General features: G+C 48.5%; 1 protein-coding gene across 3 annotated transcripts; it reads right to left on the reverse strand.

Moving 5' to 3' along the window:
- Window positions 1–428: 428 nt before the first annotated feature.
- gphna (gephyrin a) lies at window positions 429–25445 on the reverse strand. Of its 3 annotated transcripts, XM_014410135.4 has the most exons (23): window positions 25158–25445; window positions 16824–16902; window positions 16682–16739; window positions 16144–16236; window positions 15975–16069; window positions 15393–15459; window positions 14034–14339; window positions 12701–12802; window positions 12161–12298; window positions 8313–8355; window positions 8059–8196; window positions 7530–7622; window positions 7381–7436; window positions 6807–6926; window positions 6673–6731; window positions 6312–6587; window positions 5997–6084; window positions 5543–5616; window positions 5205–5269; window positions 4565–4668; window positions 4325–4421; window positions 3549–3687; window positions 429–3474 (listed from the first exon to the last, which is right to left on the reverse strand). In XM_014410135.4, the coding sequence occupies exons 1-22, from the start codon at window positions 25327–25329 to the stop codon at window positions 3554–3556; spliced, it is 2457 nt and encodes an 818-aa protein (XP_014265621.1). In that variant the 5' UTR covers window positions 25330–25445; the 3' UTR covers window positions 429–3474; window positions 3549–3553. The 3 variants fall into 3 exon arrangements, with proteins under 3 accessions (XP_014265621.1, XP_014265622.1, XP_014265623.1); XM_014410136.4 differs by lacking the exon at window positions 12701–12802; XM_014410137.4 differs by lacking the exons at window positions 12161–12298; window positions 12701–12802.
- Between the last annotated feature and the right edge of the window lie 15 nt (window positions 25446–25460).

Consider the following 25460-nt stretch of genomic DNA (forward strand, 5'->3'; position numbering starts at 1 on the left):
AAGGTAATATTATAGGAAAAGAATCTAAGAAAAATTCTTATTTTTAAATATTTCATCATAATAACATTTTTAATGTTCTGAAAAAAACAAATTTCATACATGTGGGACTAATAATGGTTTATCTGAAAAGTTCACATTTCTTCATAATTTATTGCAAAACTTTATTTATAATTACTGCGAATCTGGGAAATGAGCGACCAGAGCTGTTTCTTTAAGTCTACACCTGACAGAGGTCTTTCATTTCCTACATCAGCATTGTGTTATCATATAGAAAAACAGCGCTTTTCTCTCAGATTAAATTATTTGAGGGATTAAATGTGCAGTTAAAGCTCTTCACACTGACAAGATGTGACGTTTACCGTCCCTGACAGCGTGAAGCGCTCTCAGACGAGTGCTGTTATGAATGAAGCGAGCGAGCCAAACAGCAGTTACAGAATAATCAGGATTATTTTTATTAATTCATCTTCAGGTTCAATAATATTACAGAAAAACATCCTCTTCATCATATTTATACAGTAGTAGTAGAATGCTGTGTCATTGCTTCATTACAAGTGCTGGTCATAGTTTATAGTGTGTGCAGTGTGACACTGAGTTCAGCCCAGTGTTACGAATCACTCGGTACAAAGGCAGTTTCTCAACAACCTGCTTCTGCTCGCTCTGATGGATCTATCTGGGTTTGATTGGTCCTCCTTGGGCAGGCGGCAGGACGCGCGCTGATGCTGCGTTTGTGTCGTAAGTGAGCTGCCGTAAACGCGAGCTGCCGAACGGCAAGCATTATTTACTATTTTAGGAATTTCTTTGAACGAACAGCCAAACATCATCACACCATTCCCATGTGACACGGACGCAGCACGAGCCACTCATATATGCTGTATATATACGGTGCATTTGAGGTAACTGGGAAGTTTCTGGAAACCAAGCCAGAGGACTTAAAGATAGTGTTGGCACCAGAGCATCAGCGTCACGTTTAGTCAGATCAGAAGCCCCGCCCAGGTGCTGCACCACACTCTAACGCCTGGAATCACACCTGCCCAAAGAGGAAAGACACGCCCCCTTTTTTATGGGCATGCAGGTGTGACAAGAAGGGGGGGGAATTCAGGACAACGAGCCACGCTGCATTCAGGACGCCGTGTCGGTACTGTTAAAATCAGACAGAGCAGTTACTCCAGTATGACCTGAATGCAGCGCCTGACCTTTGACCTGTGGGTTTGGTTGATCATATTTAACTCAGGTTTTTCACTGACGTGGTGCCGGCTCTTGGTTGGTTTTGAGAGTGGAGGTGAAGAGCCTCACAGGAAGAAGTTACAGAGCTGGTTCTGCCTGGGTTCTCTCCCAGAACAGGCTGAGAACCAAGCACCGCTGTGAGCTGCCTCGGCCAATCAGTGGTAACCTCTCTGAGTCCAACTGTAGGCTACAATGTTTGGGAAACCGTCATTTCAGTGCAAAGTCAATAACCTGCTTCTAGATTTAGCAGCAGTACCACACCAGTGGAAAAGAAGTCCCAACAGGAAGAATCGGATCCTTTTTCCCCACAAACGCAGTGCCAGAACATTAGGTAGCACGAGCCGGGGTAACGTCTGTAGTAAGAAGAGAAATTTCGTGCAGTTCCCACTCCCACCATTGATCCACGAATCCAACCACGGGACAACCCAGAAAGGACCGGGGTCTGGGTGAGGCAGCGGCACTGAGTTGTTGGAAAAAGGTCGTAACAGGATGAGTTGTCCACCTGATTTCCAAAGCAGAGCTGTTGGTGTGGATGCAGCAAACCAGACTCTGTCTCACAGGCCGGAATGCCAAGCATCAGAAACGGGCGCTTTGGGACCGCTGATTTTGAGGTGCCAGTGGTTTTGTGGCACTTTTTATTGGTTAAGATCTGATGAAGTAGCACCCCGGTACCACATCGGTGGAAAACGGGTCAAAGCAGGAAGAACCGTATTCCCATTTTACCACCAACATGGACTTTGGGAAACTTGGGTAAATATGAGCTGGCTCTAGATTACACATCACACACCGCGCTGCAGGAAAACCGGTTCAACGGGAAGGATGAGAGGAAGTGGGCGGTTTGCGTTGGGGCTCTCAGATCTCACAGGACGCTTCTGGTTGTTGGTAACCGGTAAACATTTATCAGCAGGATCTACGGCGAGCAGCTCGGATGCTTCTGCGTTTGTAGTGGGCGAACTGTCAAAGGAGGGTTTCTGCACGCTCATACAGTACGCGGAGAGAACGGCGGTCAGATGACGTTTTGATTTACAGCCTCGAACCGACCATAACGAGCACCTTAACACCGTCATGGCAAAAATACACGTGGTGTAGTTACAAGCACCTGAATGTGACACCCTGCCTTCAAGTGATGCAAGCAGATGGAAAAACCGGGAATCGCATCTGTTCTCCGAACTTGCCAAATCGGTCAGTTCCTGCACGTGCGGTCATGGGTAAAAATCTGAATAAAGACTCCCGATTGGACAGCCTGATCAGAGCGAGTGAAAGGACAAATCCCACACCCAGAGCTCCAGACGCAAATGTGGAGTAATCATGTAATCGCGCCCGACACTCCAGGTGAGCCCAGAGGTTCTGGAGCTACCTTAACATAAACGTCACACTCTGGTCGAACACCACTTGAACGCAGGGTTGGACTGAACCGCCAGTGTGGCGCAACCTTGATACGACCGCGATCAGAGACGTCTTTATCGCATTTATATCGGAGCGGAGAAATCGCTCGGCGCCCCAAAGACGAGCCGCTGACCCACCGAGGACGATTTCATGGCTTCGCTGAGATCTCTCCAGATGTTTGAGAGGGTTGAATCTGCAGAAAGGTAAAAAAGGAACACCAGAGGACACCTGCAGCTTGTTCTCTTTTCTTTTTTGTTGTTTGGCAGAAAATATTCAGAGGCACAAACAACGTAAGCAGGTTCACTCGGAGGACGTCTTCATCAGCCGTGTTTTGCTGATGTTGGAGTCTGTGTGATCCAGGAGGAGACGTAGTGAAACGGCAGGTTTCTATAGCAGGAGAGAGGACGCCAGAGCAGAGCAAGGGTAGAAAAAGGAGGAGGAGGGTCTCTATGTCTCTAATCTACCCGGGAAAAACGCACAAAGCAAATGAAGAGGAGAGAAGAGGGCATGAATACTACTAAGATGATGATATTCAGTCAGAACCATGATAATAATAATAAATAGAATATTAATTAAGAATATTAATAATCATTATCATCAGGATAATAATAATATTACAGAATAAATCTCATATTTCGTATATTTTTTCACATTTTTTTTCTCCTTTGAAATACAGTGATCTCCTCAGAGCAGACCAATGAGGACTCAGCCTGTGCTGGCTCCGATTGGCTGTTGCATATGACATCACAGCTAATGGCGACCAGGTAGACATGCACCACTTCCCGCCCCCCACCCCGGCTGTTTCCTGTGCAGACAAGAAGTCCTGGCGTTGCCATGGTAATCGGTAGCGAGTGACGTTTCAGTCTGGAGAGAAAAAGAAGTGTTAACAGAAAGCACACGCTTCGCACGTGCTCAGTGCGTCCGTGGAGCCGCCGTACCTGCATCATAGCCGTCCGATGACCATGACGTCTACGACCTCTCCCTTGTGCAGCTCCACGTACTGCTCTGTTTTAGGGGGCAGCATCAGCAGGCCGTTGGCGCTGCGCATGGACATCAGCCTGCTGGACACCTGGTTACCTGCAGGGAGAAGGGGTGTGGTCAGTCGCATTACCCAAGTGAGATGACTGACAGGACGCTGACCGAGGCAGCGGTTAGAACAACATTTAAGAGGCTCGTTTACGACGCCTCTGACATAAATCAGCTGACTGATGTCGACCACAGAGCCAGCGTGATGGATGGGCCTGCGACGGCGCGTCACTGGACGCCCTGCGGAAGCCTCGGGTATCTGGGAACACGCACGATGAATTTAGGAGAAAACGTCGATTCCGTCTCCAAGAAAGCCGGTTGGAGATGAGTCCTCGTTGGCAGGTTCAGAGACTTTGGAGCGAGTATCCGTGAGCTGGACTCAGAGCAGACAAACCGCTCAGCACCGTCGACAAACCTGATTGGACGAGCTGATGTAAAGCTCTGAGGGCGGCGCTACAGGACACAAGCGTAACGGCTCATTTGGGCCAAGTGCAGTGAGGAAGCTGAACAGCGCGATGCTGTATGAACGTGTGGAACATCTTTATGACGGTTCCATGATGTGATCAATAAAGTTAATCGTGTGGACGAGAAGAGGCCAGAGTTTACCGCGGTGAGGAGGAAACAGGAAGCAATGCTTAGACACCAATGACTGACGGTACACACCATCACCGTGTGTGTGCGCACTCACCTGTGCTCTGAGCCCAGGGCAGCGGCTCCTGGTGATGCCAGGTGAGAATGCAGCGGTGGTACTCAGGCCGGGGGTCCAGCTTAACGTCACAGGAGAGCTGAAGAGAAGAACAGTGGCATCAGCAGACTTTCATCAACAACAACTGTGTTATGTAACCCGAGCAATGCATCAAACACTCGGTTCACCTTGACCTGCAGGCAGGGTTACAGCATGACCTCAGAGAGTGTGTGTGTGTGTTACCCTCGCTTTGATGATTGTAGGTCGAGGATCCAGAATGCCTTGCATCTTCCTCAGAGCAGGAATCACAAACAGGTTACACGTCACCACAGCGGACACTGGGTTACCTTGGAAACAATAAACAGACCACGTGTGATGATGGTGCAGAAGCTCGATAACATGATGTGGCGCATTTACGAGCGGCCTCTGAATGATGTCATAAACGTGGTCGGTTGGAGTTACTCGTGTCGACGAGGCGCTGCTGGAACATTTATGGAGCTTACTGTGAGGAGTTATTTTAAGATGCACGTATCTGCCTGCAACGAATACGAAACATTGAAAGAGTGTCTGCGTCATCTGTTGATTTGTATTCATTTTTTTCCCTTCCTTACTTCATGTACTTCACAGTACAATCATGTACTGTGAAGTACATGTAGTAACTGCTAATTCTCAGCCCATCTCTGTGGAGGCTGCTGACGTTCAGCCTGCACTGAAGCTTTCTGGTCTCCAGGAGGTTAAAGTCTGGGCTCAGGACGCTCTCAAGCTTCCTGCTTCGCTTTGGGATCCACAATCAGGAATCGTGACTCTGATCACAGGCGTCTGTGGGGACGACCCGAGGACGCTTCAAAGGCAGGTGAATTACACAGCAGGGTTAATATGTTACCTGGCAGGGCGAAGATGAGTTTTCGTGTCCCGTCGATGTCGACTGTGGCAAAGGTAGTGGGAAGACTGAGGGACAGAAACACAGAGCAGCGTGAGCAGAGGCAGAGACTGAGGTATCAGCCGTCAGGTGTACCTGCAGTACTGCGAGTACCTGCAGTGAGGAACTCCTTCAGCTATCAGAAGAAACATTTGTGACTTCAGTGAACAGACTAACATTGCAGCCACAGGTGAGGCTCATTAACAGCCGCCTGAAGCTTTAAGCTCTCGGGTATTTCACACAGGTGTGACTGTGGTGCTTAAGTTCTGGGACTAAAGCAGGAAGTCTCGGCTCCGTCTTACCCTGGCTTCATGAAGACTCGGCCAAAGTGAATCTGTGCGTGCAGGTCGATATCCAGCACCTGTTTCAGGTAGTCCTGATCACAGACACACACACAGTCAGGTTTCCTGCACACTGACGATCAGAAAATCTGCTCAGTGCGTCACTCAATCAGTGAGCTTTACACTGAGATACTTTAGGCCACGCCCACCTGCTGCCTCACCTGGCCCTCAGCTCGATTAGGAGTGACGGCTCGCGGTCAGAGCTGATGAAAGACGGTAAATCGTCAGCTCCGCCTTCACGTTCGGCTCTCTCTGCGGTCTCACTCCACAGAGAGACACACCTCCTGTAGCAGCGGCGAAGAAGTCCGCCCAGTCCTGCTTCACTTCCTGAGCGAACGTGCAGTTGGTACTGCAGCTGAGACTCTCAGCAGGTGGGCGTGGCCTGAAGTTAGTTAAGTTACTGAAGTTACTGTACCTTCTCTCCCATGGACACACCCCCTGAAGTGATGATGACATCAGCACGGCTGATTCCCTCGTGCAGAGCTGACAGCAGGTCGTCAGGGCTGCAGAGAGAGGACACACGGGTGTCACAGGAAGTTCAGGATACAGACTGAGGTCGGACTCGAGTGGAAGATTTCAGATTTCCCACTGAGGGACCTGTGGACCTCAGAGGGTGGATGAAAGATTAAACCCTGACTGCACCGTGCTGGGGGGTGGGGGCTGGAGCTTTTTTAAGATGTCAGAACAGGAAATGATCAGACTGGAGCGACAGGCGGGGAAACGCGCTCACTTGTCTCCGACGATGCCGAGGTTGATGGTCGGGTATCCGTGCTCCTGGATGGTGGCGAGGAGAGTGGAGCGGTTGGAGTCTCTGATCTTCCCCGGGTGGAGGTCATCCTCCGGGTTCAGCAGCTCGTTCCCGGTGGACATGACGGCCACCACGGGGAACTTGTGCACGCTGACCTCGGTCACTCCCACTGTGGCGAGCAGGCCGATCTCAGACGGGCCCATGTGCGTGCCTTTAGCCAGAACGCACTCCCCTCGCCTGATGTCGTGACCGATCGGCCTGCGTGGACACAAAAGCACCAAATTGTCTACGCTGCTCCTTCACCCGTTTGACATCCACGACCTGAGAAGCGTTCCTCTCTCACCTGATGTCCTGCCCGGGCCGGGCTTGGACCATGATCCTCACCTCCAGCTCCTCGGTGCCCTGTAACAGACAAACAGGAAGTAAAGCCAGCAGGCACACGCACAGCGCCATCGACCTTCATCCTGGTGTTCTTACATCCTCAGACTCCCTCAGCAGCTCCGTGTCTTCTACTTGGACCACGGCGTCAGCTCCGCAGGGAATCGGCGCGCCGGTCGTCACCCTCATCACCTGACCTGGCATGACTGTGTGGGTGGGCTGAAAACACAAGAAGCACAGTTTACAGAGCGATGACATCATCTGGTAATAAGGCTTTTAGTCAAGGTTGAAATTCACAGTAATCAGGAGGAGATGAGAAGTTTTCTAAATTCTGGAGCCTCAAGTGGACATTAGAGGAACTGCAGCTGTTATGCCACCAGCGTTTGGCTGCAGAGGTCGACTCCCAGGACTTCCTGCTCCGTGACACGTGTGGCTCTAAAGACCCTTGTCTGCCTTCACTGCTGATATGAACTCGGTGATGTGCATCAATCTGATCCTGATCTACATTCTGCACATACGTGAACTTAAACGGTCTGAGCATGGCTCGCGCTGTGCCGATCATGGTGTGTGTACCATGAGCCCGCTCATAGATAACGCTGAGGTTAGCAGCGTCTCCCACAGAATCTGGTTGACAGATGATGGTTATGCACAACGCTGCTGTGTGAGAGCCGACCTGCTGTCCAGCCTGCGATTCCCCCATGATGAAGCGATCTCCCGGGCCATCGGCAGCTACGAGTCAAACATGAGTCGGTTAGAGCTTTCAGTTCAACAGATAAAAGGTAAAAAAAACGCAGATGTTTGAGGCGGTGCCCACAGTCTCACCTCGCACAGCGTAGCCATCTTTAACAGAGGCGGGGAACGGAGGAAGGTTGTCTTTGGCATAGATGTCCTGAGCGAGAACTCGACCCAAACCATCTGCAGAGAGAGAAGACTTTCTCAGAGGCTTATCCAGGACAAATTCATTGTTTCACTACAATCTGAACTCTGTGGGAGGAGCGATTCTCGCAGCTTGTGGAGGAACGACGGAGGAGGGCGGCTACGGTCCTGACCGGACGAGCTGACCGACAGCGGGGAAAAGCCGATCAGACTGACGTCAACCTGGATTGACTTTCAGGTCCAAAACCTCCGTAAGTCAAACAGGTGGAGCAACCTTTTACACATTCATGGTTCAAACAGAGTGTGCAGGTGCTGAAATGCTTCTCCCATCAGATGCCATCACCACAGCAGCATCAGCTCTGTGGTGGAGCAGTTAGTGGACACGTGGGCGTGCAGGGCTCGATACTCCTGTGTTAGAGCAGCGCACACGCACACACACACACACACACACACACACACACACACACACACTCACCTCTGTAGTTAATGACTTCAATTCCCAGAATAGGCGTCATCTCGAGAACAGTGATGAAGGCTTTGTCCATGGATGTCAGCGGGAACGGCGACATGCGATGACGACGCGCCACTTTACTGATGTCAACTGCGCTGTGGCCTATGAGTGCGTACACACACACACACACACACACACACACACACACACACACCTGTAAACACCTGAAAACTATTTTTTCGAGCTTTAAAGGTAAACGAAACACATACTGAACTCACTGGCTCTCAGTATGTTCTCATTGCTGCCACATCGTGACTGAACCTGCAGAAAAACAGATTATTTTGATTGAAATCATCTTAAAGAATAATTTTCTTTTCATGCGTCTCATTCACAGGATGTGGAAACATAAACAATGACTCTGGATGCAACATTCAAGCATTTCAGGAGCACCGAGAGAGCGAATCGGGTTAATCTTACTCATCAGATCAGTCTGAGTGCTGAATAAACAGCAGATATAAGCCAGAGCTTTAATTCTGCTCTCCTAGCTGATGTTAACAGCAAATTAAAACCAGAGGTCAGAAAGCCGGCGTCTTCTTACTAAAAGCAAAGGTACATAAGGTTGATGATTGGCTGCTTTGCAGAGATGATTTAAGCATAATTTGATGCTACATTTTAGGTCATTTATTTTTAAATGTACCACAACTGAAGACATTTCAATAGATCTGAGTGTTTCCAACCATCACAGTCCCATTCACTCCCATTCAACAGACAGCACACGTCCCGAGACTTCCTGAATAAAGTTCATGCACATAACGAGAGCTTCAATCAGGACGATCACTGCTTACACCTGGAATGACACTGATATTCAAATCTGACCTAAAGATACTCATCTGTAACAGTCTAATGATGCTGTGATGATGGTTACCGATAGTTACCGGGGGGGGGGGGGGGTAAGTTTGTTTCACAAGTCAAAATTAAAAGGTGAGGCATAAAACCTCAGAAACCCATCTGTTGCTCAGAACACGTTAGCATCTAAAATATGCCGAGTCGTGCACAGACTGTCCAACTTTGTCATGTTTCTCTGTTGTATGGTCTGTACGTCATGTATGTTTGTCCAACAGCTGACTGAGCAGCATACACACACTACACCTGACCTGGATGTTATAAATGTCTGCTACAAGCTGTAAAGCTAAGTTACAGCCAGCTAGCTAACCAAGCTCGCTCTAAGCTAGTTTGCTATCTATTTAAACGGTTACATCATTTAATTTTTGACAAAAATCATATTTTTATATAAAATGTAAATTATAACAATGGTTCACTTAACAGGTAAATGATTTTGGGAAGCTAGCCACCTAGCATTTAATTCATTTCAGGCATAGTTCAGACAAAGTTAGCCAACAAGCCATGACTTAGCTACAGTGCATGAATCTAGTAAGGATTAGCTAATATTCACTGACAAAGAAACATGAAAATAACCAATATAGCTTCCAGATCAGTTTGTATTTAGGGTTTCATTTTAGACAGCTTTTTATTCATTACATTGGCAGGTTTTTGGCTAATGGTAGCTAATATAAACTTAGCTGCTAACACACACAAACTACTTCATAGTCAACTTAGCATATAGCTGGCTAACCTTAACTCGCTGTCTAGAGTCTTTATCTAAACCCTGTGTGAACAGTTTATATTTGAGAGATGTTCATTTGGTAATTATTTCTAAGCTAACATTAGTTAGTGGCGCTCATTTAAATAACATGTGACCAAAAAGCTGGGGAATCCATCCATCCATCCATCTTCATCCGCTTTGTCCGGGGCCGGGTCGCGGGGGCAGCAGCCTAAGCAAAGAGGCCCAGACCTCCCTCTCCCCAGCCACCTCCTCCAGCTTATCTGGGGGAATACCAAGGCGTTCCCAGGCCAGCCGAGAGATATAATCTCTCCAGCGTGTCCTGGGTCTGCCCCGGGGCCTCCTCCCGGTGGGACATGCCTGGAACACCTCACCCAGGAGGCGCCCAGGGGGCATCCTTGTCAGATGCCCGAACCACCTCAGCTGGCTCCTTTCGATGTGGAGCAGCAGCTGCTCTACTCTGAGCCCCTCCCGGATGGCCGAACTTCTCACCCTATCTCGAAGGGAGAGGCCAGCCACCCTTCGGAGGAAGCTCATTTCTGCCGCTTGTATCCGCGATCTCGTTCTTTCGGTCACTACCCACAGCTCGTGGCCATAGGTGAGGGTAGGGACGTAGATTGACCGGTAAATTGAGAGCTTCGCTTTTACACTCAGCTCCCTCTTCACCACGACGGACCGGTGCAGCGTCCGCATTACTGCAGCTGCAGCCCCAATCCGTCTGTCGATCTCCGGCTCCCTTCTCCCATCACTCGCGAACAAGACCCCGAGATACTTGAACTCCTCCACTTGGGGCAGGAACTCATCCCTGACCCGGAGTGGGCACTCCACCCTTTTCCGGCTGAGAACCATGGCCTCAGATTTGGAGGTGCTGATCCTCATTCCCGCTGCTTCACACTCGGCTGCGAACCGTTCCAGTGCGAGCTGGAGGCCCTCACCCAATGAAGCCAACAGAACCACATCATCTGCAAAAATCAGAGATGAGATTCTGAGGCCACCAAAGCGAAAGCCCTCCGCCACTTGGCTGCGCCTAGAAATCCTGTCCATAAAAATTATGAACAGAACCGGAGACAAAGGGCAGCCCTGGCGAAGCCCATCACCCACCGGGAACGAGTCCGACTTATTGCCGGCAATGCGAACCAAGCTCTTGCAACGGTTGTATAGGGATCGAATGGCCCGTAGCAATGGGCCAGACACCCCATATTCCCGCAACACCTCCCACAGGACACCCCGAGGGACACGGTCGAATGCCTTCTCCAAGTCCACAAAACACATGTAGACTGGTTGGGCAAACTCCCATGCACCCTCAAGTATCCTGGAGAGGATAAAGAGCTGGTCCAGTGTTCTGCGACCAGGACGAAAACCGCATTGTTCCTCCTGTATCCGAGGTTCGACTAACGGACGAACTCTCCTTTCCAGCACCCTGGCATAGACTTTCCCAGGGAGGCTGAGGAGTGTGATCCCCCTGTAGTTGGAACACACCCTCCGGTCCCCTTTCTTAAAGATGGGGACCACCACCCCGGTCTGCCAGTCCACAGGTACTGCCCCTGATCTCCACGCAACATTGCAGAGGCGTGTCAACCAGGACAGCCCTACAACGTCCAGAGCCTTCAGGAACTCGGGGCGGACCTCATCAACACCAGGGGCTCTGCCACCAAGGAGTTGTTTAACTGCCTCAGTGACCTCGCCCTCGGAAATTGGCGGGTCATTCCCCTCATCCCCAGACTCTGCTTCCTCCTCGGAAGACGTGTCAGTGGGATTAAGGAGGTCCTCGAAGTATTCCTTCTTAACAGGCAGCTCATGTCGGGTGGTGTCAACAGCTGTAGCAAAAGACTTGTATTCCTTCCACCGCCTGACAAGCTGGGGAATATGTAATTGATTTAATAATTTTACAATCAGTTCAAATACTAGTGATTTAAAAAAACAACAACAACAACAACAACAAAAAATGGAAACATATACAAGAGAACAAGTATATAAGGAATAATGGAGGACCCAGGATAGCACCTTAGGGAACGCCACGGGACAAACAGGAAGAAACTTTTCTTAGCGTGTTTTTAAATTACATGGTAATCTGTTCAGATACTGGCAATAAGAAAGTATTTGATATTTGAAAAAATGGCACGTGAACCAAGTCTAACTGTGAATACTCGTTTTTCTGCTCCAATGAAATCGAACACACCGAGTTTGTTATTCACCATAAATTGGCTCGGTCCTGAAGCTGGAGCTTTTTATGCCAGGAAATCAAATGTGATTTTTCTGGTTCTATGAAGTGAACGGAGGAGGTTAGGAAATAAAGAAAGTAATTAAAAGCTCTCATCATGCAGGAAGTGCTTGTCATTGTTTGATAAAGGGCTTCGATCAGCAATCAGCGTACATCTACTGGGCATGCTCTATGACCGTTACACAGCACAAACAGGAAAGCTGGTGTTTCATGCAGAATGGCGTTTTTTGTTGCCGAGCTCTTAGCGGTGCTGTCTGTGTGCATGTGTGAAGGTTTGTTTGTACCTTGGGTGTCGGGCACGAAGCGGTGGAAAGGCGGGAAGTTGCCTGTGTCGCCCGGGGTGACTCGGAGGGGGTGGAGCTTAAAGAGGCCGAATCTCGTGGAAGCACCTGAACACCTCGAGAAATGATCGAGTCCGGGATCTACACGCACACGCACACACACACACACACACACACACACACACAATGCTAGTCCAATGATTTCCTTCAGTTGTTTTATTAGAACCTAAAGCTGCAAAGCTGAACACGCTCCATAACCCCTGACCCCCTCACAATCAGCTGTTCTTTTTATAACTTTACTATATTTAATGAAGTCATGCAAAGTTTTACTTTCATACTCTGAATACTTTCTGATTTGTTTTTACTACCAGCATTATTATCATAGGTTGAACTGAAAAGGGAACTCATAGTAGGTCCACCTTAAAAAAAAGGCGGCATCAGATAATCTTCAAGCTAGTTCAGGCAGGAGCTGATGAAGAATGGTGACTGACACAATGAACTGACCAATGAGAGGAGAGGACAGGTGCATGTGTGAAGTCTCACCTGATGGTCATGGGCAGAGGAGCAGGTGAAATGAGTGGGAGGGACAGGGGTGTGGCCAGGCAGGTAGGGACTCCCTTTAGCCATGAGCACAGCATGGCTCATCTGATGGACACACACACACACACACACACACACACACACACACACACACACACACACACACACACACACACACACACACACACACACACACACAGGTGAAGGACATGATGGGATGAAGTGAAACATTCCACACGTCACAGCTCAAACCTGGGCTCACACACATGGATTCGTTCTGTAAATTAACTGATACGACAGGAGCTGTTCGCGGTCATTGTGGGGGTGTGGCTTTAAGAGGAACGCTACAAACTAACAATACTAAAGCCAACAGTTAGTCCACACCGGACATCCCTGCATCGGGTAAACCCTAACACGATGGAGGTCATGCTCGTGTTAAAATGTTTACACGTATCGATGAACCAAAACTGTCCTCAAGTCATCACTTCCTGTCGTCTCCTCTCTAAAAAACCATAACAAGGCAAATGGCCTGGTAAATGGCCTGCATTTGTATAGCGCTTTTCTAGTCCCTAAGGACCCCAAAGCGCTTCACACTACATTCAGTCATTCATCCATTCACACACACATTCACACACTGGCGATGGCAAGCTACATTGTAGCCACAGCTGCCCTGGGGCGCACTGACAGAGGCGAGGCTGCCGGACACTGGCGCCACCGGGCCCTCTGACCACCACCAGTAGGCAAACACGGGGTTAGTATCTTGCCCAAGGATATTTGGCATGCAGCCAGGAGGCAGCCTGGGATCGAACCACCGACCTTCTGATTAGTGGCTGACCTGCTCTGCCACCTGAGCTACAGCCACCCCTTCAGTGTTAAAACCTGACAAGTTGTTCCTTTTATAAAGGAGCCATAATGACCAGTTTGATCGAAACTTCTTGACAGCGTCCGACACAGGTCACGTGATGCTCTGTCACGTGACCTGTGGATCTAAACGTGACGACGGATTGAAAAACGAGTTTCCTTGGTGCTCATTTCTTCTACAGTTATAAGAACCTGCAATGCCCCGTGGGCAGAGCCTGTAATGACCCGCCTGACCCTGAGGAGGAAGTGTTTTCTAAATGTCATTCCGCTACTGGGAGGCGGGCCTCCTGTCTTCCGTCCTGCCCGCGGAGCGCTCGCTTCCCGGTAATTTCTGTGCGTCCTGCAGCAGCCGCTGCATGCGTCTGTAGTACAGTAGCTGCTGCAGTGACCCACTTTCCCCACACTGATCATTAAACTTTCATCTGGCAGCTTCCAGCACCGCCGCTGCTCTACGTGCGGCCTGCGCACCGCTTACCTTGGCAGCGATGGCAGCTGCGGTGATGTGGGAGGAGCCGTGCTGGTGGTGGTGGTGATGATGGTGGTGGTTGTGCGCGTGCCGACCTCTCCTCCGGTCCTCCTCTTCGTCATCCTCCTCCTCACACTGGGTCCCGCGCTCCATGGTGTGTGTGTTGGTGTGTGTGTTGGCGTACGTGTTGGCCTGCAGAGGGGAGGGGGAGGGCAGCTGCTCCAGGGCGGCGTGCGTGGATTTCACCCGGACCATGGCCTCGCGCAGCAGGTCAATGGCGTGAGGCAGAGCGGGCAGAATGAACTGAAAACACTCCTGAAAAATCAAAGTTTCATCATCATCGTCGTCATGGCGTCAAACTCTCACAGCAGACGCTGCACGCACAGTGGATCGTTTACACGAACAGTAGTCGCGCCGAGTAGTCCAAGCACAGACTCCCCCATCCCAAACCCAGCCACCTCCTCCAGCTCATCCAAGTCATTCCCAAGCCTGTCCTGGGTCTGCCCCACGCCTCCTCAGCCAGAGGCCGTCCAGGAGGCGTCCTGGTCAGATATCCAACCATCTGAACTTCGATGTGGAGGAGCAGCAGCTCTACTCTGAGCGCATATCAAAAGTCTGAACTCCTCCCTCCATCTGTAAGGGAGAGGCCAGCCACTGAAGGGCGAGCTGCTCCTTTCAACCATTCTGAGTTTTATAGACTCAGGGTGGCACCCCGCCATTTTTTGGCTTTCTCATCACCGCTGCAAACCGCTCCTGTGTGAGCTGGAGGCCACCTGAACAGAACCACCAGATCTCGAGAGCACAAAGGTAAGACACCTGGCTCCGCCTACAAATCCTGTCTGTAAACAGTCTGACTCACTGCTGGCAACACGGAGCGAGTGGGCATTAGGGACACAGAAGTCCATGAGCTCCCACACTTTACAGATGCATGTGAACTGGACTGCAGTGATGTGTGACAGGTGTACTGGTTTCACTGGTGCACACAGAGTCTGAGCTCAGACACGCCGTCCTCCTGACTCAGCCTGTGTTACTCTGAGCTGTGGATCACACACGTTTGGTGGCTTAGACACTCAAACTTTATATTTTCAGACTCTGTTATACTTTTAAAAGCTGCTCGACATTTCAGGACGTTGCTTGAACGCACTCAGACTGAGCTGGTCAGGGAGGAGGTTGGAGACACCCACAGAGGTCTGTAATCCAACATCTGTAGTTTTGTAACGACGCAGTTCAACTCTTCCTACTTTAACGGTAAATAACACAAACGCTGAGCTCCACCTGACTGGATCGCCACGTCTTACGGCATACCCGGCGAGTTCAGTGCAAAGATCCACACGGTGCAGACTGAGCAGAGTAAAGTCAGACTCGTACCTGAGAGCCTTTCTTGCTTCCTGGAAGGTTGATGATCAGAGTTTTGCCACGAATACCACAAACAGGCCTGCAGAGGAGAGGACACGGCACACAGAGCAGGTTAGAAAACAAACGTTTCCACACTGTGTCAAACTTAAACTGCACCGTTCATCAGAATCCAGTGAGTAACAGAAGAAACAGGAAGTGACACGTTCAATGTGACTGACAGCACCTAACCAGGTGAATCAGAGACGTGATTGGCTGTAAGAAGATCCTCCCAGAGAGGCCGAGAGTTCAAGATGGTCATGTGACAGGACTAACTGTGAAGGCACCATTAATGCAGGAGCACATCTGGAGGTTCAGGAGGAACATCTGCCACAGTCTGCTTCTTATCGGAGCTCCATAACTGACCCGAGTACAGCTTTGACATCATCCTCTGACACACCTGCTGATCACCTCAGAGGGTTAAAGCTCGGTGGGCAGACGTGCTGCCGCATTAAATTCAGACAGTTTCCCAAAACATTCCAGATCCAGATGTGAATTTACAAAGATAAACGCACGCCACGTTACAGTGACTGGTCAATGAGCAGTGAGAGCGCTCACCTGGACAGCATGCCCAGTGGCGTGACGTTGAGAGATCCCATCAGCATGGCCAGAGCCATTCCCGGAGCCTCTCGCTCGATCACCTCCCTGGTGGCCTAGAAAACGACAAACCACAGCGAGTTAGAACACGGCGGTCTGCCGTCGAGCCGCGCCTCTGAACCTCCTGTACCTCAGGAGTAACATCTCTCGGAGCAAAGCCGGTCCCTCCGGTCGTGAGGATGAGGTTCAGCTCCTGTTCGTCGCACCACTCCAGCAGAGTTTCCTGCAAACACACATAGCTCGTCACCGCCAAAATAAAAGCACCAACGCTGAGCAGCCGCAATCACAGCCACAGAATCAGAGAAACAGAAACATGTCAGTCTGAAATGCCGGCGGTGGCGATCACGTGGACACAGTGATGCATAAAGACAGAGGCCACGTTGCTCGTGCATGTGGAGCAGACGTCAGTACGCGATTAGAAATCATCACAACTCAGAATTTTTACTGATTTCTAATTTGTTTCAATCCAAATCCTTAACGTGTATTTATGATGCTCAGTGGGTTTAAACCAGTTTACCGCCGTCTGACTGGACGAGAGCTGCGGACGACCTCACTTACACGTAGACCCCGCCCACTGACAGACAAACGTCTGTGAAAAAGCGTTAAATCGTTTCCCTTTATTGGCACAAACAGAGATATTAAAAAAGGACTCCTGTTTTTGGGATTACCTTGATCTCGTCGATCTCATCTGGAACGATCTTGTAGGCCGCGATGACTCCTCCTAGTCTGCAGGAAGTGACACAATGACAGTTACTGTCATGCTGCTCACGTGTGTACGTGCATGCTGCAGATCTGCTGATGAGGACTCACAGCGAGGGGTCGTGGACCAGGTCCTTCAGGTTCACGCCGCTGCGGTCCTCAGCCAGGTTCTTGAAGCAGCTGTCGCTCACTGCAGAGGAAGAATAGCTCAGCACGGTTTCACACACACACACACACACACACACACACACACACACACACACACACACACACACACACACACACACACACACACACACACCTCCTCCTCACTTCCTGTCACATGTCTCGTGTTCCAGTGCTGCAGGTTTCTAACACTAAGTTCAGAGTGTGAGCCCAAAGCTAAGGCTGCTCTGAACTCTCAGGCTGGACCTGCATGATGTCACAAATAGGGGACACCCTTGTATGCTCATCTCAGCTGCGGAAGCCCCGTCTACCTGTTGTTTGAACCCTCTGTTTGTGAGAGGCAGCCAATCAGAACAAAGGTCCAAGGATATTGTAAAGAAAAGCGTCTGTACTTCTTTAAGTTGTTTCTTCAGTTCTTCAGAACTGAAGAAGCTTCAAGGATGAGAGGTGAAACGTCTTCAAGCTACTTAAAGAAGTCCAGACGCTTTTTTTTCCAAGCTCCTTAGACTACGATCATCTGGATGACTGAGAACTAGGGCTGCCACAAACAATTATTTTGATAGTCAACTAGTCATCGATTATTTTTGCGATTAGTCGACTAATCAGATCATCATCCATTAGACGTAAAACGTACAACTTATTGCACCAGCAGCTAGAGCAGGGCGATATGACCAAAACTATTTATCACGATATACATTTGAAAATTTGCGCTAACGACATAACTGACGATGTAATTGACACTAGACAAAATATTTCACAACTTTATTAGTGCAAAAACCCCATCAATGTATTTTCACTTAAACAAGCAGCTGTTTTTTATGTGCATTAATGTAATATACAAATGTAACAGTGCAAATGCAAATTCCTTGCTGACAGTTTAACCAAAAGGCATTTCCAGTGGAGACTGGCCGACATATCCTCAGCATAACCATGTATAATATCCACTAAACTTAAAAACAGGTTATACACACACATAGGGCTGCCACAAACGATTATTTTGATAGTCGACTAGTCACCGATTATTTTTGCGATTAGTCGACTAATCAGATCATCATCCGTTGGACGTAAAACTACAGCTTATTGCACCAGCAGCATCTGCTCTTATATAACTATCATTAGCTTACAGCTTTAAGTGTTTAAGGTCTGTGCTAACTAAAAATAAAGACAAGATGATAGTTTATTAAATTTTAATGAAATTTGCAGATTGTTTCGGTGAAGTTTAATAAACTCCTTGCTATCTAAAATATAACAGGACACCGGAGTATATTCTGGAGCATCTCACACTTCTGATAATCAGCTGTCTGCTTGACGTTTATTCAGCTGTGTAAAAACTATAACTTTAATCTCAGACAAACTGATTTACTCAGGAACAAATAAAATACTAAAAAAAAGCCAAACAGTAACATTTTAAGTTATCTAAGTGACTCATATATATATTTAATCTGAGTAGCGAAAGACGGCGGTGGGTTTGAAAACGATTTGCGGGGAGTCCGGTGTTCTCACGGTGCTAGTGAGCCTAGCCCCCGGCTCGCTAACGAGCTAGTGGGTAACAGATGTCTCCGAAAACGTCGGAGCGCTTTTGAAAATACGTGGTGTCCTGATAAACTGAGCAGATATTTGAGGTTTACACAGCTACATTCTCGCCTGAAAATATGTTAAACGTTTATTTTGTGACCCAGAAAGAATAAGAGTAACATTAAAACTAACTAGCTGCCGCCATTGTTGGAAACTGCGCTGGGCCGCGCTATGAATTCTGGGACACATCTGCCGGTGGATCACTGACTTCCTGACGGACAGGAAGCAGCACGTGAGGCTGGGGAAGAATGTCTCGGACTCCCGGACCATCAGCACCGGCTCCCCTCAGGGCTGTGTTCTTTCTCCTCTGCTCTTCTCCCTGTACACCAACTGCTGCACCTCCACCCACCAGTCTGTCAAGCTAATCAAGTTCGCAGATGACACCACCGTCATTGGGCTCATCTCTGACGGGGATGAGTCTGCCTACAGGAGGGAGGTTGAACGTCTGGTGTCCTGGTGCAGCCACAACAACCTGGTGCTGAATGCCCAGAAGACAGTGGAGATTATTGTGGACTTCAGGAAGCACACAGCCCCACTCCCCCCCATCATCCTGACTGACACCCCCATCACCTCTGTGGACTCATTCCGCTTCCTGGGTACCACCATCACCCAGGACCTGAAGTGGGAGCCCACCATCACCTCCGTCATCAAGAAAGCCCAGCAGAGGATGTACTTCCTGAGGCAGCTGAAGAAATTCAACCTGCCAACACGGACGATGATGCAGTTCTACACTGCAATCATCGAGTCCATCCTCACCTCCTCCATCACAGTGTGGTACGCTGGAGCCACTATCAGGGACAAACAGAGACTGCAGCGTGTTGTGCGCTCTGCTGAGAAGGTGATTGGCTGCAGACTCCCATCTTTGCAGGACCTGTACACCTCCAGGACATTGCGGCGTGCAGCTCGGATCTCAGCTGACCCTTCTCACCCTGGACACAGTCTGTTTGACCTGCTCCCCTCAGGCAGGAGGCTCCGGTCCATTCGCACCAGAACCTCTCGCCACAAGAACAGTTTCTTCCCCTCTGCTGTTGGACACATGAACAATAACCGTATGACTGTTCCCACCACTAACACATGACCCTACGCTGTGTCACTGCATCATTTCATGTCTGGCACTGATCACCACCTGCACTCATGTATATATCTTTCTACGTAGCACTCATAATTCTTATTCTCATGTATATCTCATGCACATATCTTTCTTTCTACATAGCACTTTAATTCTTATTGTTTGCACTGAAGCACCGCAGCAATTTCCTAATGTTGTAAACCTCAACATCTGGCAATAAACCCATTCTGATTCTGATTCTGATTCTTCTTCGGGGTTTAACGGTAGCTGACATCCTTGTACATGCAATGCTGCCATCTTCTGTTTCAGTCCGGTATTACACTCTTAAATCCTGCCACTTATTCCTGCGTCTTTTGTGATCTTACAAAGCTTCAAACGACGCGTCGACTATTAAATCAGTCGTCGACGATTTTGATAGTCGACGTAATCGTGACTAGTCGACAAATCGTGGCAGCCCTACACACACAATACGGTAATATTATGTTGAAGCACAGTACGTATCACTCCGCGAGGCTCCTGTCTACGATAGCTGTAATGCTCTGACAATCCATCAAGCGGTGGCGGCTTCGTAGCTTAGCAAAGTCGTACTAAAGCATTTGACAGATTTTCGAGCCCCGTGTACATTCATACATTCATACATAAGGCTCACGGGATTATAAGGGGCACTGTCGACTTTACAGAAAATCAAAGGATTGATTTTAAGTGTGCCGTATTTTCCAAACAACACGGTAATAACAACGGCCCGCTAGCATCTACCAAAAATAGTGCTTTGTTGTGTATCTGACGGACGAAAGCTAAACCAGTTCCACCACTGAAGCTGCAGCATTTTTACAAACCAATTCAGCTTCATCTGTTTCATTCAATGATCCGCTTTCGCGCTTCTCATTCTGCATCACCGCCATGTGCGTATGTAAACAAAGGCACTGCGCATGCGCGTTTTACCCATATTCTATTGCGATATTTCATTTTCCTATCGTTGCCCAAAATTACACCATATTACCGTGAACGGTATGATATAGCCCAGCCCTACCAGCAGCATCTGCTCTTATATAACTATCATTAGCTTACAGCTTTAAGTGTTTAAGGTATGTGCTAACTAAAAATAAAGACAAGATGACAGTTTATTAAACTTTAATGAAATTTGCAGATTGTTTCTGTGATGTTTAATAAACTCCTTGCTATATAAAATATAACGGGACACCGGAGTATATTCTCCAGCATCTCACACTTCTGATAATCAGCTGTTTGTCTGACGTTTTTCAGCTGTGTGAAAACCACCCAGGGAATTAAGAAAGTTTTACTTAATCTAATCTCAGCCAAACAGATTTACTCACGAACAAATAAAACACTGAAAAAAAGCCAAACAATAACATTTTCAGGTTATCTAAGTGACTTATATATATCACGTTTAACCTGAGTAGCGAAAGACAGCGGTGGTTCTGAAAACAATTTCCCGGGAGTGTGCCGTTCTCGCCAGCTCTAGTGAGCCTTGAACCCCGGCTCGCTATCGAGTTGGTGGTTAACAGACGTCTCCGAAAACGTCGGAGCACTTTTGAAAATATGTGGTTTCTTGATAAACTGCGCAGATATTTGAGGTTTACACAGCTACATTCTCGCCTGAAAATATCTTAAACGTTTATTTTGTGACCCAGAAAGAAAAATAAGAGTAATATTAAAACTAACTAGCTGCCGCTATTGTTGGAAACTGGAATTGGCTGAGCTGCGCTATGAATTCTGGGATAGGTTGTGCCACAAAGGATACGTCGACCCATCCTTCAAATCTGGGGAAATGAAGGTCACATTTGGAGGAATCTTTGAATTTGGACAGTCTTCGCCGCGTTGCTGTAACATAATCGGCCTACAAATGCGGCCTCCGAAGGATGCGGCCTGAATTTGGTCACAGCTACGATACCGGACACAGCTTCTTCTTCGGGGTTTAACGGCAGCTGGCATCCTTGTACATGCAGTGCTGCCATCTTCTGTTTCAGTCCGTTATTACACTCTTAAATCCTACTACTTATTCCTGCGTCTTTCAGGATCTTACAAAGCTTCAAACGATGCGTCGACTATTAAATTAGTCGTCGACGATTTTGATAGTCGACGTAATCGTGGCAGCCCTACTGAGAACCTTCACAGACAATCAGAACAAAGCTGTCTTAAAGGTGGAGTAGCTAAATCGGCTCAATTCAGACATGGATGAACCGAGGAGCTGCACAAGGCTCAGTGTGAGATAAAGAAGGATTATTATCAACTGTAAATCATGCAAAACTGCTGTAGCAGAGTCCAAAGATAAAAACAGGGAGCTGGAAACCAACAGGATGAGTTTTTTTGGAGGATCGAAGATTCTCCACAAGTTACAAGAACACAGACGCCAAAATATCATCGTCCAGTCTTAAAATGAAAGAGCAGGAAGTGAGCAGAACAGGTCGTTGTTAGCGTCATCCGTGTGAACAAAATCTTTATTTTTGAGGGGAAGTCAGAGAGTAATGATCACAAAGAATAAATGGCACTTACAAATGAGAGTGACAGAAACAACAAATTCAAAGGACGCCTGGTAACGCTGTGCCAACAAGACTGAACAACTGCAGAGTTTGAGAGCAGCAGGACAAAACAAGACCTGCAGGTCCTCGTCATCTCCAGCAGAGCGTCCAAACAAAACCACGGCCACAGGAAAGACCTCCTACACTGATCACATGACCAACAACAACCACAATGAAGTGTGAGGGACAGCTGAAGAGCTCCATGTGAAGATCTACTGACTGAAATGTTGCGGCCGTGTCGTCAGAGCTGAAGGACGGACCTTCAAGGACCCGCTCAGGGTGAAGTGCTGCAGAGGAAGATGGAGGAAACGGCGGTCCGATAACTCTGAGGAGCTGGCAGGGAAGACCTCGGCAGATTCAAAAAAGCATCGCTCACGACCACGAAGCTTGTAGAAGAACGCCGTCCTGCGGGCGTGCTCAGTGCCGCTGCAAGTCCAGAGTTAACGGATCAAGACAAACAATGAAATAGCAAAGAGCAGCGCATCTAAGGAAGCAGGAATAGACCGAGAATTCGCACGTCACATGACAGGAAGCCCTGATCTTCCTCATCCAGACTTTGGACTTCAAAGGGGGACAACGTCAGTCAACTTCAGCTGTTTGGTTAATTTCCTCCTGCTGTTTTCTGATTCCTGGACTCTACCCGAGTATCCTCACCTGATTCACAGCTCAGTCTGGCTTTCAATATGATTTCAGTGGTTTGCTTCGCAGGTTTTAAACCGTTTGTGCACATAACAGCAGGAAAGACTCTCACACTCAGCTCCAATCTGATGAGCGACAGTAAACGAGAAGAGTAACGCCAAAACATAGTTTTTTTTAAATTTTATTTATCATGCTCCTCTCGTCCTTTATTACTTTATTTTACGTCAGGAACTCAAATACAAGGAGTCCGCATCCGGACTGGGAAACGTTTGATCAGTGCTCGCCTACGAATATTAGCAGAAACAGTCACAGTCAAAAGAAAGTAGGAAAGTAAGCTAGTTTAAAATCTGGTCCTTAGCTAGTTTAAAATGATTTAAATACAACCTTAAAAAAACAACAACAATGTGACATATTAAACTTAGTCAGAATTCATTTATGGGAAAATAGGTCAAAATACAGAAACTGTGTGAGACCTCGACCCTCGCTGCTTCTATAGGAGAGAACAGGGTGGATCCACATTCTCCCAGCAGTGGATGCAGCAAATTCACCAAAAGATCAGAGCGTGCAGTGCTCAAAGGAACTGAACAGGAACGATGTGCTCTGAGACGAGGCCAGAGTGCAGATGTCTCACAGATAAAGCTGGGACCAAACTGGGTCATCAGCAGGACAAAGATCCAACAGAACGGCTGAAAAAGGAAAGAACGGAGCTGCTGCAGAGCTCAGAAAGCTGTGCATGAACGAATGCTGCAGACCTCAACGACCAAAGCTCATCCACAGTAATGGCGCAGACCGATCACTGCAGGTCACTGCTGCTGAAGGAGCTACACCACTTTTGGATTTGGTCTTTTTGTTAAATATTTACTGTGTAATGTACAACGCGTTGTTCATCTGAGGTTGTATTTTCTTATTTTTAACACCAAATTTTTTCTGATGTCCTGACACGTAAAACCTTACGACAGACAGATGGCGTACGATGCAGTATCGTGCTCTGGTTGTCTGTGTTATTTGGTGTGTTCAAACTTTGTTCTCTCTGCTCGTTAAAGTCACTAACGAGGAACTGCAAGCACGGTGGATGAAAGAGCAGCTGTTCTCTTCCTGCTCCATAGAGGGCACTCTCAAGCTCATCCTGGATGAATGGAGCTCAATGGAGCTGAAGAACAAAAATGTACATTTCGAGACATAAACATTTTTCTCATGGAAATCTTTAGCATGTTTTTACTAGAAAGGATTGAAACAATACATAAAGTTGTATTTTTAGACATTTTAATGGATTTTTAATGCAGTAAAGTACTTTTCTATGAGCACCACAAGCCACTTTAATACATCCTCCATTTTGATTTGGGGCATGAAGCCAGCAGCAGTTAGCATCACCTTCAAACACTTCAACCACATAACTACGACGCTAACACCTACAAGAGGTATCACCGGGAAAAGAACGCCATCAAGAGGACCTCCTATTCTAAAACTCACCAATCAGCACATGTTAGCCGAATGCTAGTGTTTTATGGGCAAGAATCAGCGTCACAGTGAATAAAATATTGATCATTACAATTGATTTGTTTCAGTTCACAGTACTGATTCTGGATTTGTGGGAACTAGCGTGTTTTTGTGTGGAAATCACTGCGGGCCCTCCCACAGCGCCCCCTGCTGGGCGCACAGTGGACTGCCCATGCTATCCTCAGTTAGCTAAGCATCCCTGTCCATGTCCAGTGTTACTGGGTTCACTGGTCCCAGTCCTCCCGCGGGCACGACTCCGGTGCGAACATCAGCTACAGCTTCGGTGCCGCGCTGCGCGTTCGTGTTTAATGTTGAACTAAATGGCGTGAGGAGGGAAAAAGCTCATTACTGCGTTAAACGGACACTAACGGGGTGAAACCCCGGCCGTTAAAAAGCCGCGAGGTCCCGTTATCTTAAAAAAGCCCACCGTGAGCCGAGGCCCTCGTCAGACCCGCAGAGGGACATGAATAATGCAGCTCATGTCGGCTCCGTAACGGCACACTGCTCAAAATACCACCTGCAAGCTAGCCACTAACACCGGAACACCGCGGGGTTACCTCCAAAATAAAAGCACGGCTTCTGGTAGACACTCACTGTAGCACGCACAGCTCGTCTCGCATTTTGAAAGAGCTCCCCGGCCCTTCTCCCGGCCGCTTCACGGCGAATAAAACACCTCTGAGCGCCGCAGTTTCGCTGACAGGTGCAGCCGGTGCTCACACGTTAATCCGCAGTCACACACAAACACGTTAATCCCGCTCTTTAGCGCAAAACGCGCACCTGTGCGCCAGCAGCCGCGCGGCTCGCGGGGAACCCGGTTAGCATGTGGCTAACGTTAGCCCGCTCTGCAGCGGAGACAGCCCGTATCGTGACACCGACTTGCGCAGGGAGCCGGGCACAAAACGGCGCACAGGTACGCTGCCCAGAGGCGTTTTAGCGCATGTGATGACACGGTGTCCTTACCTGTGAGGATCCCCACGCGGGTCTGATGGTCGTGGTTGGTGAGCACCATCCCGTCCGCCGCCATGTTTACAACCTCTGTCTGCACTGTGACGGCGCATACAGAGGCTGGGGGGTGGAGGGGGAGGGGGTGCTGCACCTCTGGAGGAGGACCAGTGTGTGCATGCGCGTGCATTCTGAATCCCCTCCAACTACCGATACGATCAGGTGACCCGGTACCGCCAGAGCTGCAGCTGGATGACCTCTGAGTGGAGCCGTGACATTGACCTCACCATGTCCTCCAATCACAGAGCAGCTTTAAACAAA

Source organism: Maylandia zebra, linkage group LG19 (assembly GCF_041146795.1).
Source record: "Maylandia zebra isolate NMK-2024a linkage group LG19, Mzebra_GT3a, whole genome shotgun sequence".
Classification (NCBI taxonomy): domain Eukaryota; kingdom Metazoa; phylum Chordata; class Actinopteri; order Cichliformes; family Cichlidae; genus Maylandia; species Maylandia zebra.

What these genes read in the sequence shown, in the direction of transcription:
- gphna (XM_014410135.4), bottom strand. Translation starts at nt 25,329, where the DNA reads ATGCACGCGCATGCACACACTGGTCCTCCTCCAGAGGTGCAGCACCCC. An exon ending in CCACTGGGCATGCTGTCCAG is followed by an intron (nt 15,460 to 15,974) that starts GTGAGCGCTCTC and finishes TCTCCTCTGCAG; the next exon opens with GCCTGTTTGTGGTATTCGTG. An exon ending in CAGCTGCCATCGCTGCCAAG is followed by an intron (nt 12,803 to 14,033) that starts GTAAGCGGTGCG and finishes TGTGTCCATCAG; the next exon opens with ATGAGCCATGCTGTGCTCAT.